This window comes from Nicotiana tabacum, chromosome 20 (genome assembly GCF_000715075.1).
Source record: "Nicotiana tabacum cultivar K326 chromosome 20, ASM71507v2, whole genome shotgun sequence".
In the NCBI taxonomy this organism is placed as follows: domain Eukaryota; kingdom Viridiplantae; phylum Streptophyta; class Magnoliopsida; order Solanales; family Solanaceae; genus Nicotiana; species Nicotiana tabacum.
The window spans coordinates 163,787,858-163,806,936 of record NC_134099.1 but is presented as its reverse complement, the minus strand read 5'-3'; the positions used below and the strand labels follow the sequence as shown (position 1 = coordinate 163,806,936).

The 19,079-nt window shown below is 34.3% G+C and overlaps 3 protein-coding genes across 4 annotated transcripts; all 3 read right to left on the bottom strand.

The window, feature by feature from the left end:
• Nucleotides 1-1,242: 1,242 nt before the first annotated feature.
• LOC107791231 (uncharacterized) lies at nt 1,243-5,801 on the bottom strand. Its single transcript, XM_016613255.2, has 5 exons — nt 5,638-5,801; nt 3,051-3,113; nt 2,907-2,954; nt 1,610-1,672; nt 1,243-1,480 (listed from the first exon to the last, which is right to left on the bottom strand). The coding sequence occupies exons 1-5, from the start codon at nt 5,689-5,691 to the stop codon at nt 1,430-1,432; spliced, it is 279 nt and encodes a 92-aa protein (XP_016468741.1). The 5' UTR covers nt 5,692-5,801; the 3' UTR covers nt 1,243-1,429.
• A 2,362-nt stretch (nt 5,802-8,163) lies between these two features.
• On the bottom strand, nt 8,164-11,822 carry LOC107791230 (mitochondrial import inner membrane translocase subunit TIM22-4). Of its 2 annotated transcripts, none has more exons than XM_016613254.2 (4): nt 11,511-11,821; nt 10,155-10,345; nt 9,898-9,970; nt 8,164-8,658 (listed from the first exon to the last, which is right to left on the bottom strand). In XM_016613254.2, exons 1-4 carry the CDS (start codon nt 11,668-11,670, stop codon nt 8,573-8,575), a joined length of 510 nt encoding a protein of 169 aa, XP_016468740.1. In that variant the 5' UTR covers nt 11,671-11,821; the 3' UTR covers nt 8,164-8,572. The 2 variants fall into 2 exon arrangements, with proteins under 2 accessions (XP_016468740.1, XP_016468739.1); XM_016613253.2 differs by lacking the exon at nt 8,164-8,658 and adding an exon at nt 8,767-9,652 and having other exon boundaries at nt 11,511-11,822.
• A 1,049-nt stretch (nt 11,823-12,871) lies between these two features.
• Nucleotides 12,872-18,616, bottom strand: LOC107791229 (acetate--CoA ligase CCL3). The gene is made up of 3 exons (XM_016613252.2): nt 18,304-18,616; nt 14,637-15,227; nt 12,872-14,008 (listed from the first exon to the last, which is right to left on the bottom strand). Exons 1-3 carry the CDS (start codon nt 18,514-18,516, stop codon nt 13,112-13,114), a joined length of 1,701 nt encoding a protein of 566 aa, XP_016468738.1. The 5' UTR covers nt 18,517-18,616; the 3' UTR covers nt 12,872-13,111.
• Nucleotides 18,617-19,079: the final 463 nt, after the last annotated feature.

Here is a 19,079-nt window from a genome sequence, read left to right as displayed (position 1 = left end):
TTCATTTTTTGTGTGAATGTGCTATGGCGTGCCAGGAAAAAAAATGTAAGTACTAGGCATGGGTGGATTTAGCTTATGTTATGGGTTCAATATAAATTGAGTATTAAAAAGTTTATTATATATTTATACATTTTTAAATGAATTATTGATAATTCACCAGATCATAAATATAAAAATATATTCAGAACCACATTTTCTAAGCGAACCAAAGTCAAACCGAATTGAACTTGTACAAGATCTTTGTGTTACTAAAGGCCAATTTTAGGCCACTATTGATACTTGGATTCAACAAAATGTTGTTTTCTGTCCTTAGTGAAATTAAAGTTGAAAGTAATTTTTTCAAGTTAAAATTGTATTTGGTCATGACATATAACAAATATTTTATAAAATTTGAAGATTTGTAAACTAAAATCGATAATTAAACATTTCACTTCAGGTTCAAATAATATTTTACCCGAGACCCAAAATTCCATGGATAAACTAACATTGATGGAACGGCAAAAGCTTGTCGAAGTAGAAATGTTTATTGAATAGGAAGTTGTGTTATTACGATCTATCTGGCCGTGAATATCTTTAAATTTCTTCGATTTGAAATTCGACTTGAACCAACGATAGGAAGATTTTGAGGGGAGCAAATACAAGGAGAAATTCAAAAATAGTCAGATTTACAACTGGTCGTTCAAAAATAGCCCAGTTTTAAAAGTAATCGAAATTTAGCCACTTTTCATGTAAAGATAAATCTAAGCGAAAAAACTGTTCAAAATCCGAAAAATACGCAAGTATATTATACTGGAGTTTCAGCATAAGTATGCTTGAACTCCAGCATATTATACTGGAGTTCCAGGATAAGTATGCTAGAACTCCAGCATAATATGATGGAGTTCCAGCATAAGTGCACTAGAACTCCAACATAATATACTGGAGTTCCAGCAAGTATAATTGTCCAGTATAATACACTGAAGTTTGGAGCACCGGTGCTCCAGTCTCCAGTATATTATACTGGAGTCAGCAAAGTATATCGGTCCAATATAATATGGTGGAGTTCACACACAGGTGCACCAAACTCCAGTATATTATGCTGGACCGGTCTCTGTTGCAGCAAAATAGTGGCTATTTTTCATTGACTTCGTAAATGCTGACTATTTTTAAATGATCGGTCCGAAAACTGGTTATACCGTGCTATTTTTACGCAAATACATGCAGCTCCTCACACTTTTGAGCAACATACATTAGAGAGTTACATTTACACACTATGAAAATTGGAGCGAAGTAATTATAATAATGTTGAAATTCTCAAACAAATGGTAGAAAGTAACACCATTTCATAATTAGTGAAACTTTTCACATGAGTTATTTATAATTACTTACATATAACCCCATAATATTTCTGATTATTTTATTGACGAGATTTTCAATAAAAGCTAACATGTCAAGACGTGCACGCAGGTCTTCGAGGAGGTAGTTGTTGATGCGGCGTTCTCTGTTACAATTCAAATGGAATATTCATTACATTTTTAATTTTACATACTTAGTAGCAAATTAATATATTACTATAATTATTGCTAAAATACTTAAGAAAACATAATCTCTAGAATGTTAGAGCAATTACCTGCAACTTTGGGCTCAATGTCTCTATAGCTACTGTTGAATTTTGACTAACTCCTGCACCTTGCTGTTATATATAGTGAAATGATTGGTAGTATGAAAAATACAAGTTAGATAATCAACAATCTCAAGAAAATCGCTTTTATTAAACACTAATTCAATTGATCGTATTCTGTATTTCATATCTCCAATATTGTTGTTATTTTATTATGCATTTTATGGTACTAATATATCGTCTCCTGTTGCTTTTTTGAGCCGAGGGTCTCCTGGAAACAGCTTCTCTACCCTTCGGGGCAGGGGTAAGGTTTGCGTACATATTACCCTCCCCAGACCCCACTTGTGAGATTATACTAGGTGGTTGTTGTTGTTGTTGTTGTTGTTGTAATTCAATTGATCAACAGTACAAGATTAATTAATTCCAGGATTGCTAATCTCTAATTCAAAATTTAACCAAATGCGGGATAAAATAATAACACATTAAGTCCCGCGATTATTATCCCTTATCTCACATACCAAACGATCCCTTAAGTATTAGGCAACAACAACAACAACAACAACAACAACAACAACAACAACAACAACAACCCAGGAAAATCCCACAAGTGGGGTCTGGGGAGGGTAGTATGTACGCAGACCTTACCCCTACCCCAAAGGGGTAGAGAAACTGTTTCCGAAAGACCCTCGGCTCAAGATAATAAGAAATACAAGAACAACAAAAGGGGAGAATATTAGTTTCACCATAGAGATTATAGGAAAAATAGGAACCTAAAATGCATAAGAAAAATACAAGACAAAAATGATGGAACCCTTAAGTATTAGGCATGAGCTGAAAACCCTTCACATATATAAAGTGTTTACATAATTATATAAACACTTTCCATAATTATATAAAGTGAATAGATGCATCATGCATGACATGTATTTGCACATATACGTTTTCATTCTTAATCATGGTTAATTAGCATACATTATCACCTCATCAAATCACTTAACTACGGTAAATTAATACAATTTGATAGTAACACCACGTGTAGATAAATTTTTGTCCCCCCCCCCCCCAAACTCCCTCATCCAAAACATCCTTTTCATTTTGAATTTAACTTATATATATTGACAATATAAATGCTTTATTTTTTTTTTTACAGAATTAATGTAAGTAATTATTATAGCAAGTTATTTGGTTTATTTTTCATAAACTCTTTCTTCTTATTGTATATGGCAGTATAATTTTATTTAGGTAACCAGATAGTCCGAATTTATAGACTTTAAGAAGTATGAGATTGAGGTTAATATTATATTACCTTGCACAAGGCCCAGTCTGCGGAATCAAAAAATGCACGTTTATGGTCCTGCACGCAGACCATACATTATAAATAACTTATAATGACGTTGTCAAATTCTTATACTGACGACGTATATAACTTAAACACTTAAAAAAAACTCGCCTTTAAAATTAAAGGCTTTTTCTTTGGCACAAGTTCTCCATATCTTTTACCTGAAGCAACGGCCTATAACAATTCACAAATGAACAGATTAGGCTTGGTTAAAGTCATTAAAGCTCATTAAATTTATGAATAAAAACTAAATGTTTTTTTGCCAACAGATTTTAAGTAATAATGTGCTAAAACTAAATGCTTTGAGCTATGAGTGGCTGAAATATACACAAAATATTCACTCATGTTTAGGGCCACATATTGTAGACCCATATTAACCCTCAAAACATATATATTATTTATGACATTTATTCAAAATTTCTCATGATATTTTCTTGGACCACATCAAGAAAAATACAAAGAAAATCATGTGGGAATCAGGAATAAATCTAATGTTATCTTGCATGCTATAACCTATAGATGCATATATATTATTCCTTTTCGGGAATTTATATTTAGTTAAGTATTGTCTTCTTCTAGTAAAGAGAGCAGAGGATCTCTCTCTCTCTCTCTCTCTCTCTCTCTCTCTATATATATATATATATATATATATATATATATATCCCCTTAACTTATCTGCATGTATATATTTTATTATTTTTGAATCTATGTGGTGAAAATCATGCTTTTGCCACTGATCACATCTCTTAGAATATGTCCTTCCTCGAACCCTACTTTGTGCACCGTGATGCCCTGTATACTCTTCCCAAGTCTCCCAATATACCCATAAACTTAATTTTTTTTTAAAAAAAACATACACACACATACATAGAAAAAGAATCTCGTAATTAATGACACATTATTCAAACTAGAAGAAGCTAAGTGTTCCTACATCAAACTTATATATGAAGATATAATCCATTATTTTATTATGAACAAGATGATTATTTACATGTAAGAAAAGTTATTCTACATCTTATTTAAACGAATATATGAAGGGAGTTTTAACTTATGTAATGGTGTTTAATTTAAAGGTAAAAAACAATTAAGAATTTAAGTTATATACACTAACAAATTAAAGAATTATATCAACTCCATCATTACTATCTTTAAACTTATCATGTTAAGTTGTTATGAAGAGTTACCTTTTTTTTTATTTTTAAATATAGGTTAATTTAAACGGATACTATAATAATTTATACATCGTTAATACACATAACTAATTACACTCAACAAATAAAAATTATTATATATATTCTTCCAATTTTACTTGAAGATAAAAGAGAATGAAATATTTGGAATTAAACAAGAGATAAGATTGCCAAAAAGGCACAAGAGGTGTGCAACAAAGCAATCTTCAATTCACAAATTTCACATGCTATTGGTGGTAGTTAAAGCTACTTATCTATTACGTGAAGTTTTGTCCAACAAGTAACTTAATCAATTAAATATATTTGAAAAAAAACAAATAACTTAATAAACAGTTTTTTTTTACACTTTCAGGTTATTTAAAAGCCAATTACGAATAATTATAGAACTTCACACGTTGTTTGATAATTTGAAAAATATACAAGTAACATGATACAACATGTTAGCATAAAGATGTATATAATAAAATCCATTTGATAAATAAAAGTATAGCAAAATAGCATTTGGTTGGACAAGTGATGAAGTATTTTTTCATTTTTACATAAGTACTTTGAAAAACAAAAGTTCAAATAACACTGGTGGGAAAGGAGAAATAGTTCTTTTTCCAACATATAATTATCCCTTACTGCTTGTTTGGACGGTGGTTACCTATCGTTTTATAATGTATCGTATCGTACTGTATTGTATTGTACTGTATCGTTTGATAAATATAATATTTGGATAGATTGTATTGTTTGTCATTGTTTCATGATACCAGGCACCAGCAATATGAAGAATAAACTTGCAATATTATAAAGAAAAACTACGATACAGGGTAAAATTAATATATAAAAAGGTATGGTAAATAGTAAAATAAAATTATTTAATAATAATGAAGGGTGAGATTGAGAGAAAAAGACAAGGTAACGACACGAGCACACCAAATCGGTCGTTACATAAAGTGACACATTTCATTGTTACGTAAGGACGGATTTAACGATACGATACAATAAAATTTAAGTAACAATCAAAACAAACATCGTATTTAACATAACAATACAATACAATACAATGTGTAACAACCATCCAAACAAGCTGTTACACGACGCGAATCCGAATAGTTGGGATACCAAAACAAAAACCAAACACCATATGAGAAACAAAAGAATAAAATCACCGAAAAGAAAAAGATTTCCTTTTGTAGAGAAAAAAAGAAAAGAATGTAAAAGAAAACAGACCTTACCCTATATTATGAAGATAGAAATAACTATTTTCAATAAATTCTCGGTTCAAGAAAATAATAACAACAACAACAACAACAAACACAGTGTAATCTCACAAGGTAAGGTCTCGAAAGGTTAGTGTATATACAAATCTCACCCCTACCTTGTGAAGTAGAAAGACGATTTTGAATAGACTCTCTGCTCAAGAAAATATTAACGGATGTAGAAGGAAAAATAGAAGAAGATAATTAAACACAAGAACCAACTTCTAGTATTATAATTTGTGTGTAAAAATTGAGAAAGAGTACCTCATGATTTTGAGAGCAGACAGAAAATTCTTCACTTCTATTAGAATCTGCCATCTCTATATTATAGAAGCAAACAAAGGCAAGAAAAATTTATTTATATAGAAAGAGAAAGTGGAAAAAGGTTGGTGTTAGGAGAAAAAAGGGTGATTGAGTATATGAGTAAAAGACAATAACTATAATATCGCTACTTTATTTTAACCTACACGTATTAAAGACATTCAATAGAAGATATTTCATAGGGTAGGTAATTATCTATATTTGTGCTGGTTGGAGGAATATAAAATTTTTAATAAGAAGATTAAAAAAATACAATAAAGGCAAATCTAGTATTAGAACTTAAAGCAATTTCTTGAATATCTTTGTCACTATATTGAAATTTTCTCTTATGTTAAAGGAAATTCAAAAATTCAAAAGTTTATTTTTTTTTAATCTTATTTTTGCAGTATAATTTTTCGAGAATAGGATTCAATTAAACTTCCTTCATTACGAGTAGTTTTGCCACTTTTTGATAGAGTACGCGTGCACAAATTGATCCAAATATCACCGTTGTAACAAAAGAAAAAGATATTACAAAGAATATGAAAAAATTAAAAAGAAGGATGACTACGTATAGGTACATAAAAAGTAGGGAAAACTACATAATATAGTCATTCTAAAAAAATAATAGTCGATATATATATATTTGACTAGCGAATATAATTATTTTTGGCCGACCGACAAATGTGTATCTTGCCCTAGAGAAGTAGAAAATATCGGAGTTGCGCTGTTACCACATCAACATCAATTGGACTCTTTAGGCTTAGCCCCACCAACAGGCCCAATAGTCACACTAGCTTGCATTTATATCTATACCCGTTTATTGTGTCACGTTTTAATTTATATTTGTTTTGCAAAAAAAATTGCAAGTGTACCCGCTTTTTGACATAACTTCATTATACGGGGCTGAAGTAGCAAAGACAATCACGCAAAACTTCAGCATTCTAGTAGCCGGGCCTGAAGTTTAGCTCTAAAGCTGAAGTTTTTGTTTTGTAACTGACGAAATTTTTATTTTTGTAACTGACGAACTTCAGCTTTAGAGCTGAATTTTTTATTTTTGTAACTAGCGAAGAACTGAAGTTTTTATTTTCGTAGCTTATCCATCTTCTTTTAAACTTTTTGTTTTTCTGAGAAAGAGCTGTTAAATGTTCATGGCGATGCTGAGGAACAATTCAAAAAGAGCAGTGAGCAGCAAATAGCAAGGTCTTATGGCTGACAACACTATTTCATTTCCAATATCTCCCACAAAAGATCATACAAACCCACCCATTTCGCCAAGAATTTTCAGTGGATTTCTCACCAGAAGCTTATCTGATGTAGTTGAAGCTGGAATTAATAGCCCAAAATCCATTCTTGACGGCAAACAAATGTTCACTTTTGGCAACCCTTTTGGCTATGATAGAAACTGCGGAAATCCAATCACTTGTATGGACAGAAAGTAGTCAACTTTATTAGTAGATGATAAGTTGGAATCAGAAGGTATTAATCTTGCTCTTCTTTTGAGTGAGGAAATGGTTCTGTTTGGAACAGAGCCTAAAGTTCAAAGTCCTGCTTCCCCTACTGATTTTGGTATCAAGACTCGGGATTTTGGTATTAGCTCTTAGCTTCTACATTAAAAGAAATAGAAAACGAAGGAGGAGAAGGAGGAGGAGAAAGGGGCTGACGTTATTTAAAAAGTGTGTACAAGTTAAATTTTTTTAAAAAAATGGGTATAAGTTAAATGAGAGCGACCAAATAGATTGCCCCATGCAATTTTTACTCCATAACTCCTAATTATGCATTTCGGCGCTGCAAAAATTTGTAGTAATTTAATACTATAAATTAAAAAATGTGTATATAAAAAGTACAATTAAGTTATCAATATTTATTTAACTAAAATATTTTCATTCATTTATTATTTCTTCACAAAAGTGAGGAATAGAAATACTAAAACCTTTTTTAAAATCTTTTTTGTTTGTAATAAAAATATACAGACTTCATCTTTTTCTTGCCTAAACCAATACAACACCAAATTCAACCAAAAGTAGAAAATATAGTTTGTCTAATTGTCATTAATGGAATATTGTTTGAGAGAAAAAGCTCATACGTGCAAGTAATATTTCCTTCATCTTTAGGCGCAACTTATACAATTTAACACAATGATATCTTAATATTATTATATCATATACAAGTAGAACTAACTACTGTTAGAATTTTAGTGCAAGTAAATCAACTCCCATTCAAAAACAATTACTTTCCTTATTTCATTTTATATGATACTATTTTCTTATTAGTTATTTCTGTAATGAATGAAACGCTATCATATTTGTAAACAATTTAATTTTAGACTTCTCATTTAATAGCAACAAAATATTATAGCAAGTTTAAGCTTAATATTTTCCTGACTGACTACCTTATTAGACAAAAATGTCTTAAACGTGTCTAAATAAATGCTAGATTTTTCCTGGACCAGATTCACAGACTCAAGAAAGTTAACAGAGGGCAAATATGAGGTATGAAGTGAGCTGCATGTTTACAACATTGCCCAATATCATTATATCAATATCTTTTATGAAAAGGATATCATTATATCAATATCTTACAGTTGGGGTAAAAAAGAATGTGACTATGAGGGTGTTTGAATTGGCTTTAAGCTGGTCAAATCAGCTTTTAAACTCTTTTAAGTTTTTTTCGGTAGTTGGCAAAAGTTAAAAAGTGCTTAAAATAAGATAAAAACTGCTTAAAACAAGCCAAAAACAATAAGCTGGGCAGCTCCAACTTATTTTTTGGCTTAAAAGCTATTTTTGCGGAAACGCCATTTTTTTATGCCAATCCAAACGGGCTCTATATATATGTAGGTTGGTGTAACTTCCATATTTCAGGCTGATGAATGATCCATATTGTCTAATTACTCACTGGATTAGTGATATCTATCCAAGAACTTCTCAATCAGGACTGAAAATGTAGCAAAGCCAGCACAACCTGCACATGCAGCTTTTGGGCCACCTGAAACAAATGGGATTGTACTATAAATATAAAAGAAATAATAATTTGGAATAGCACAGTCCAATTACTTGCTTCATCAGTGATAGAAAAGCTGTAATTTAAACAGCCCGATACAGGCTTCATTCTACAAGCAAGTTTAGATCAAATGTCAAAAGCCAGAAGAAGAACTCTTTTCCCTTATATCCTTGGAAAGCAGCCCAACAACCCACCCCCCTTTCTTCACCACACTCATAAATAATGAATTAAGTCAAGAATAAGAAACTGGTTTTTGACATTGTCACATAGCAGCACTACACACACACACACACATATATATATAGGGCTCAGGTAAAGCCCCCATGAATTTCTGTATCTTACTTTAGTACTCATGTCAACAACAATGACTACTATGAGAAGATGTATCACTCCATCCGTATTTAATGTTAAAAGATATCTGTCTCCCACTAATACCAAAATACAATCCTATTCCACAGCGAAAAGAAATCCTACTGCAATCCTAATTGTCCCAAGTCCATATGTTACAAAACATAATATTCATGTAGGTCTCAAAAATAATCTACTGAGGTAAGCTAATATTTCATTCAAGTAAGAAGAAATTAGCAGGACGAGCATATGTAACAAAATCGAGGAAGAAATGCAACAACACCAACGTGAACGCCTTCTTTTAAGAGAAAGGTACATTAACATCAAACACCTTAATCCCAAGCTAGTTGTGATTGGCTACAACTGTTTCAACCAACACATTGTTCTCAAATCTTTGGATCGCTTTAAGTTGCTAATACCTCTTTGGGGAAAATTTACGTTATAACATTTGATTTTGTCTTTCTTCTTGTACGTGTGAGTTACATTCCAATGACATGAAAGGGAGCCCGGTGCACTAAGCTCCCACTATGCGCGAGATCTGGGGAAGGGCTGAACCATAAGGGTCTATTGTACGCAACCTTACCCTGCATTTTTGCAAGAGGCTGTTTCCACGGCTCGAACCCCTGACCTCCTGGTCACATAACAACAACTTTACCAGTTACATTCCAATGACATGACCCTCAAATTTGTTCTTTTGCTTTTCAATGTGAAACTATTATCCTGCTCGTTTCTATATGAATCTCACTATCCATGTAGCTCTATCTAGAATTCTAGACCAAAAATATATGAATCAAGTAACATATGCAAGATATGAAAATATATCTACTGAAGATTCCTTTTGTATAGATTTTGCATTGTCAAAGCAACAAATGTTACCTCTAGCTGATAATGTGCCTCCTGTTACGCACCCTGCTACTGCTGTATTTGTCATGTCATGCTTTGCCCGTGCCTTTTAACATAATAGAAAATAATTACTTATGACATTTGAGCTTCAGAATATTTGGAAAGTACCGAACTCTAATTGTAAGAATGATTTCCCAACTTCTTATCCCTTTTTTAAAAAATTAACAAGAAAATTGTAAAACAAGAGCTGTAGAACCCCATATAGTTACCATCGCTAAGATCAAAAGTACCTTCTCAACGACACATTCAGCAGCAGAGAAAACCAAACCCATAACAGCAAAAGTTTTGCAGGAACTCCAACTCCTCCGACCCATCTGCTTTGCTTGGTATACAAGTTGTTGCCTCGTTGTCATTTCCTCTTGCATTATTGGGTTATCCAGTGCCCCTAGAAACAGACCCATGAACAACCCTAGTCCCCCTCCTACAAAACGGAAATAATGCGTCAACAAATGAACCCACAAAGTAACCTCACAGCACAGTCCATAAGCATCCACTGAGATATTCCATTTAAGTTACCGGAAAGAATTATCAAATTAGATACAACGAGAAGCTCTGGAACCAGATTTTGTTCACAAAACAACAACAGTTGATAGAGCTTGTAAGCTAACTGGAATGAAGCTCTCTACAAGAGAATAACAGTCATTGCAACAGGATTAAGATTAAAGACTCTTGCATTACTTCGGCACTCGTAACATAATTATGACATAAAACATAGAAATAGTGTCATCCAATTTTTCCGGCATAAGACAAGCATTGTCATCCATTATGTTAATGTATTGCAAGAATGATAATTTGAACTATCCATTTAAAATAACAATGAACAATAAACAAAAATAACAACTAATACGTTTCAGTCCCAAAGAAGTTGGATTCAGCTATATGAATCCTTGTCGACTACGTTATTCCATTTAAACTCATCTCACGCCAATATTATACAAGTATTCTAAACGTATAAATCTCTAAAAGGCTAAACCACTCCTAGAACATATTCTCAACTAATATGTATGCATGGGCGGAGCTAGAACCCTAGAAGCCACATGGTTTTAGCCGAACCTAGTAGCTTTAGTCCAAACTTTGTATTTATATTAAAAAAATCACTAAATATATACAAAATTAAATTCAGAATCCAGTTACTAACACGTTATGCTGCTATCCTAGAATTTAAACACCATAAAGTTTAAATCTTAGCTCCACCGCTGTATTTCTTCTAGTGTGCCCTATGTTTTGCTAAGTCTGCATGTATCCTAGAAATTGTAGGTCAGACAACTTCATTCCATCTGATTTTAGTTCTATCTCGTACTCTTTTAACACCATCACTAGCCATGGTTTTACAACAACATACCGGTGCATCCAAGGGCAAAGCTACATATTTCGAAGTTTCGTCACTGCGTATATAGGTAAAATATTAGGTTTTAGATACATACAACTTATTTTGAACATTTTTTACTTCTTTTAAGTTTGAACACACTTGAAAAAATTCCTGGCTTCCCACTAGGTGCATCTGGTGGTCGATGCAGGACATGACCAAAAAACTGAACAATATGACACAAAAATTAAATCAAACTAGGAGTGTAATTAAAACATACCCATGACTCCACTAACAACACTACGAACAGCACAGTTGTTCCAAATGTCTTGTCCCCTTATTTCCTCCACAGTAGGCATCCGAATAGGCTCAATCTGAGGCTTCTGAGCTTCTTCTGAGCTTGACTGTGCCTCATTTGATTCAGTTGCTCGATCACTCATTGCAGCTCAGGAAAAATGAAACTGCAATTAATTTAAGACAAATAGATTGGAAAAAAGAAAATATTGCATTGAAAAGTTTGAAAATGATCTTAGGTAAAGAGGAGGCTTGCGGTTGGGCGGCAACCGGCGGCTTTTGTAGGTTTAGTTTCATCATTTATGGCGGGTTACTTTACACTGGTCAGATTCAAAATGGGTTCACGGGTTTGGAGTCATAACCCGAATATAAATGGGCTTCAAGTCGCTTGTGGAAAAATCACAAATAGCCACTTTTCGGCTGATTTGCACAAATGTCCATTTTAAGGATACTGTTTAGATTTTGTCCCCATTATAAGATTTTGTGCACATATATCCTTTGAAAAATTACCCTTTCGGACAATATTAAATTCAGGTCTAATGTTTGCTCATATAACTTATAGTTTGTTCATAAAATATTAAACTATGATCTAAATTTTATAATACCATGCAAAATTTTAGATTGTGGTCCAATATTTTCTCGTAAGATTTTAAGCTTGCTAAAAAGGATCTTGGTGAATTAAAAGGTTCATCGTTGGCAGAAAAATAAAAGTGATTCGTTTACGAAACAATTGATACAAAGAGGGACAATCGGTAAAAACTTCACCCACTTTTCTGCCTTTAAAATTGAAAAATAGCTATTGTCCGGAGAATTCAAATTCCCCGAGTGTCTCCTAGAGTTTCACTTGTGGAATTTGAATTACTAAGATAGTGGCTATTTTTCAAAAATATGGACGAAAAATGGCCAGCGGGCTATTTCTACCTTGGTTATATGAACGATTACCAAACTAAATGCAAATAGATGATGTAATGTGTCGCAGGCCATGTATCATTCTGAGTTTTGGTGATGAACGTGTACTCTATAGCTAATTTCTTATCAATGAACGCGATTTATAAGGTTACTTTTTAAAAAATTAACCAAAAATCAACAACGTTTTGAAATTATAAAGTGGTTATTACTATGTTTTATCCTAAAAAAAAGAGCAACCGGTGCACTAAGCTCCCGCTATGGGCAGGGTCCGGAAAAGGGCCAAACCACAATGGCTTACCCGCAAGAGGCTATTTCCACAACTCGAACCCGTGACCTCCTGGTCACATGACAACAACTTTTTCTGGTTACGCCAAGGCTCCCGTCAAGTATGTTTCATCCTACAAATTATAATAAGTAATTTGCCTAGTAGAGAGGACATTAACAAAGAAAAGTTTTTGTTTCACATACTAAGAAATATAAGAAAGGTTCAGCTAATACGTAAGACTTACTTATGTACAGTAAAGACCAAAGATAGATAGAGATATGTCGACCCTAAGCTACAAAGACAAACTCAAAGTTGCCTTTGTATTATTTTTCTTGATCAAAGTAGTATAATTTTATTGATAATGACTAATGAGAAAACATGCTTCTGTATTATTTAGCTGCAGACCATTATAATTACAATCTACTCTTCTTCACTGGTCCCATCTCCTTTGCCTTTGTCCTCAACAAGTGCTTTTGTATTTTCCCAGTAGCAGTCTTTGGCAATGGTCCAAACACAACTGATTTTGGAACCCAGTACTTAGGCATTTTCGATCGACTAAAGTTCATAATATCTTCTGCCAACTGTTGTTGGTCTGTTTTCTTCACATCAGCCTTTAATGTCACGAATGCACAAGGCGACTCGCCCCACTGCTCATCCGGCCTTGCCACTACAGATACCTCTAGTATTGCTGGATGTAGATATAGGATATTCTCGACCTCGACACTACTTATGTTTTCACCACCGGAAATGATGATGTCCTTTGATCTGTCTTTGATTTCTATATATCCGTCCGGATGCTTAACTGCAAGATCACCCGAGTGATACCAGCCTCCAGCAAAAGCGTCCTCGTTAGCTTTAGGATTCTTCAGGTACCCTTTCATTACAACATTACCTCTGAATACAATCTCTCCTATTGTTTTTCCGTCTGCTGGGACAGGTTTCATGTCTTTCGTGGTAACAACATCTAATCGCTCCAAACCAACATATCTCACACCTTGGCGTGCATGCAGACGTGCCTGGACATCCGGGGGAAGTAAATCCCACTCGGGCTTCCACGTGCATACAGTGGAGGGGCCATAGGTTTCAGAAAGGCCATAAGTGTGTAAGACACGGAAGCCACGTTGTGACATTGCTGCAAGAACAGAAGGAGGAGGAGAAGCACCGGCTGTGCTGACGTGCACAAGACGAGGCAAAGGAAGGATGGTCTCCTCTTTTGGGGCATTAACTATGGTATTGAGAACCACAGGTGCAGCAGAAAAATGAGTCACACCAAGATGGGCTATAGCCGAGTAAACAGCCTTTGCGGTTACCTGCATGCCGAAAACGGGAACAGAAGGCAAGCTTGTAAAGAACCAGAAACAAAGCAGATATAAGGAGCAGTGTGTTCAAAAACCAACTCAAAAGGCATTTTCTTTTTACCTCCTCCAATTTAGAAATAGATCTTAAGAGCCAAGTGCTTCCATTTCAATAACTATTGAGATAATTAAGTTTTACACTGCAAACCAACCAAGCGAAATGGAAAACAATTCAACCAAACTCGGAACTCCAAAAAGGGAAGAAAAGAAATGGAGTTGCGTGCTACCTAGCCAAACTCCTGTCATGTCCTCCCTCTAATTTTTAAATTCCCGCCTTAGTGTCCAATTTCATAATATACCCAAACGCTATTGTCCATTCTATATAGTTTGAATTTTCTCTAAATGTCAGCACTAGGAGATATGGTGCAAAATAAACAATTATGACTGCAGTCGTCCATCTTACTCAATTAGGATTTGGTAATCCAATACTTCGTAGGTCAAAGCATACTATAGCTGAAATCTATTTTTTCATGTGCCAATTAGTTTGGCATACCTATGACCAAGCAGATTACGCACTGCTCTCTATTAAGTTGCAAATAAGGCATGAGAATTCCGTGTGCAGAAAAAAGAACAACGGAATTACCTGTCTAAGGCATATGTTAGTCCCACAAATTGCAGCAATTGTCCAAGCGAAACACCAACCATTACAGTGAAACAGTGGTAGAGTCCACAGATAAACAGCTCCCTCTTGCATGCTCCAAATCACAGCATTACTCAGCGCCATAAGATAAGCCCCACGATGGTGCAGCACCACTCCTTTAGGACTAGCTGTTGTGCCGGAAGTATAGCCCAAAGCAATAGTTTGCCACTCATCCTCTGGTGGCATCCATTGAAAGTCTGGATCGCCAGTTTCTAGGAATTTCTCGTATTCAATTGCCCCTTTCTCAAGAGCATATTGGACCGGTGTTGGATCACAGTTTTTATCAGCAATTACAATCAGAACTGGAGCCTTAAATTTTCCTTTACTGTTATTTTCCCATACTTTTAAAGCTTCCTCGGCCAAGGGAAAATACTCTTGGTCCACCATGACAACAGCAGCCAAGCTATGGCCCAAAAGAAAAGCAATCGTTTGTGCATTTAGACGGACATTGACAGCGTTTAAAACAGCTCCAGCCATTGGAATTCCAAAATGAGCTTCATACAAAGCGGGGACGTTTGGGGCAATAACTGCAACCTGCCAATGAAGTGGACAAAACAAGGATAACTAGGCGCATCCACAGGGATACAGGAAATGCATTTCATCAAGAGGACAACAATATTGATGTCCACAACAAACTAATTCAAAGTTTTGGCATTTTTGTTCATTTAATATGGAGAGACAAAGTGCAACAGGCAACAGAACAAATAAAAGTTGGTGTACATAATACTTAATCGCCTCTTCTTAAATTGATGATCCAAAAACCCAATATGTAAATTTTAGCTTCTTCTTTCATCCAACTATCTTTACTCATCTTTTTCTAATCTTAAAAGCCATTAAATAGATTAAAACATGTAGGATGAGAAGCAGAACCATGCATTATTATATCCTACTATGACGCCATGAATGAAATTGGCAAGCCCATTACAAGAGGAAAAATATGGGAAAGGTCAACTTACAGCAAAGAATGAAACTTTTGGGGATTGAGAGGCAGAAAAACTAACATTCTACATATTTATATTGAGAAAACAAAGATCCTCTAGTAAACTCAAAGTTAATATCATTTCTGCTGTCTGATTTGTCAACAGATAGCAGGAATGTTTTCGATGTATACATAGTTTATGTTGTATAATACCAGTAGATGAAAAGCTGTGAACCTATCCTTGCTAGCTTAGTTTATTATAGTATATAACATACTAATATCTAATTGTCACTTCCTACTTATATGGAGCCCAATTACGTTCTCTCTTCTTCTACCCCTCATGTTCACTCTCTCTCAGGCTCGCATACATGCAAGCATGCATGCACACCATGTTTCACACTTTCAACCAAGAATCAGACTGAGCCTATTATATATTAGATTCATCTTTCTTTATTCCTTGTTATTGCAGAATCTGCTTGTGGATGACAGCGTAATGGATTGCCTCATGAGAATAGCACAGATCTTACCTATATATACAAAATCTACTCTACTTTGATGGTTAGTTCAAGTTATCTTTTGCAGAAAAAGCAAAGAGATTTATAACTGAAGATTTTCATGGGACAGCATGTATAAAACCACTCTGGTTAAGAGTTCACTGAAATACCAAAATGACATGCCTTATATGGTTAAGAGTTCACTGAAACTCTAACACAAGCCTTATATGGTTCTAAGGCTAACCGAACAACAATTGCACCAGTAAAAGAGCTAAAGAGCAGATGAAGCCAAAACTAGTTTGAAGAAAACAAAGATAATGCAGTGCTACAGTGAGATCAACTGATCAAGTGCCGTGGTGCTCTCTCGAATACCAATGCATAATCACTTTAAGGCTCATATTGCATCTCTGAGAGACTGAGACTTGCATCAAAGAAATGTAATTTCTTCAGCTAGATTTCCGTTAAAATATAGGTTACCAAGCACTACTTTTTGTAATAGATCTCATAAAATGCAATAACACTTGGAAACAGGACAGTGAGATTAAATAAAGTTGGATTATTTCTAAAAGGAAATGACTTCCACCCGTGACAAAAGTCAATTTCCCCATTTTGGCGAAAAACATTTTTTTGGAGAAAAAGATTTTCCAATAATCAAGGTAACCAAAAAAATTTGCCGCCATACCAAACACGCTAAGGAAATAAAACAGCTGGTGCCTTTACAAGGATCGGATAGTTGACATTAGTTCTTCAAAAGATCAGACTATAACTTGCGGGAAACAAATTCAAAATCAACCAAATTTCAGCAGAAATCACTTTCAGGTTCACTTAGTCAATAGCTTGTACAAAATAAATAGAGTAGCAATTAGTTCAAGAATAGAAAAGAGAAAGCACAATAATAGCACCTAAGTAATAGCAGGTCTTCAACAAAAATAGAAGATGAAAATGTTACACCAGTCCAAAGATAACAAGCGCTGCACACGCAGAGGATAAATAACAGAAACATCAACTAAAAATCCATTCTTGGATTTGGAATGGACATACCAAACCAGAGTAATCAGAGTATTCTGCAGACAAATGGACGAATTTCCATAATTCAATGACTCAAAAAATGAGCTTAATTGAGAAAAATAAGAAAGCGGACCAATACATAGAATACTAAAGACACTACAAAGGGGAGAAATGAAACTTCCGATGCATCAATCAACTATGTCTCAATAACAAACCAGTTGGAGACAGCTATATCAATCCTGTATATCCATTTTGCTTTGTTCAAGCCCAAAAAAATAATATTGATAAAAAGAACATAAATAATAAATAAATGGACTAAGAAACAGATATAGAGGCTGATCTTTTTCTTCTTATTTTTCTTTTTCGAAAAAATTTGACGAGTAAAATGCTGATTAGTAGATATTCAACATGTTCTCCATATCTAGAAAGGTAATACTGAAGAAGATGCTAATAACAACAATGTCAAGTATATGTCTTCCACTTGGGCTTGGCTATATAACTAATCCCTCTTAGCTCAGTTCAGGTCAGATGGAACTATACAGCAACAACGACAACAATAATAGTAATAATAATGATGACGACTGCTACAACAACAACTTTTAAAGGGGCGATCCCCGGACAAGGGAAAATCTGATCTTTTTCTTTTGTCTGTTTTAGTTGACGAGCAAACAACAAAACGCTTAATTTAGACCAAATATGCTATATTTTCCATATTCTAGAGCAATAGCAATAACAATAGTAGTAGTAATAATGATGATGATTACAACAGGGTAAGGTTACGTACAAAGGGTAAGGTTACGTACAATAAACCCTTGTGGTTCAGCCCTTCCCTTGACCCCCGCATTGCTGGAGCCTAGTGCCCCGGGCTGCCCCTTTTTTTTTTCTTAATTAATTGACGAGCAAACAATAAAATGCTGGATTTAGTACAACTTTTCTATATTTTCCATATTCTAGAAACTAGAAAGGTGATATATACGGAGGATTACAATTATTTTTAATGTGCGCAAGTTGATCCAAACACTATCCTTATATAAAAAATGAAATCTCAATGATCCTAATAATTTTTAATGCGTGCAAGTTGATCCAAACACTATCGTTATATAAAAAAACAAATCTCGATGATCCTACTAACAATAACGGCACATGTATAAATACCGTGCAGAACTCGGAAGACAGAGAACTTAATTACCGTGCTACCAAAGGTGACGGACCGTTTGGTAAGAGCAGAGGCCAATTGACGGCAACGGCGATAAGTCTGGTGCCACGTGTACTCAACGGAGCCATGAATTAACGACTTGCGATTTGGATACACCGTCGCTGCTCTATCTAAAAACCATAACGGAGTTAACGCGGTGTAGTTCGCTGAATTCTTTGGAAGATCATCTATGTCTCTTTCCGCCATATTCTCCCTCTCTTCTCTCTCTCTCAAAAACACACGCACACACACACTCGAAAATGCTATTTATGTACAAATGGCTGTAGACTTGGATCATGAATTACACGTCACAGAACTGAAATTAGGTAGTAGTAGTAGTCAAGTAGAATTCAATTATTGCTCCATGATAAATGATACGGTATGGAATTTATTACTATAGCATATAAAAAACTATATAAGAAATTACATTTAGTATAATCATTAGTAGTTTTTAAGGGTATTAATTACACTTTTAATTTAATGGTATCGTATATTCCTTCTAATACCACTCCCACACGCTTCTCTCTCCAATTTCCACACCTTCACCCACGTTTCCCTCCCACACCCACTATTTCTGTATCAAAATCCCATTATTTCTTTCATAGCTAAGGCTTTGAATTAGAATTTGGGTTTTCAAAAGACATTATTTATTTGGATTGGATGTTGTTACAAAAAAATGAGAATTCTGTCTACGTCTCTCTATCTCGCAATCCCAAATTTCAGTAATATAAGAGAAAAGGAAAAGAGAGCAGCAATTCCATCATTGATAG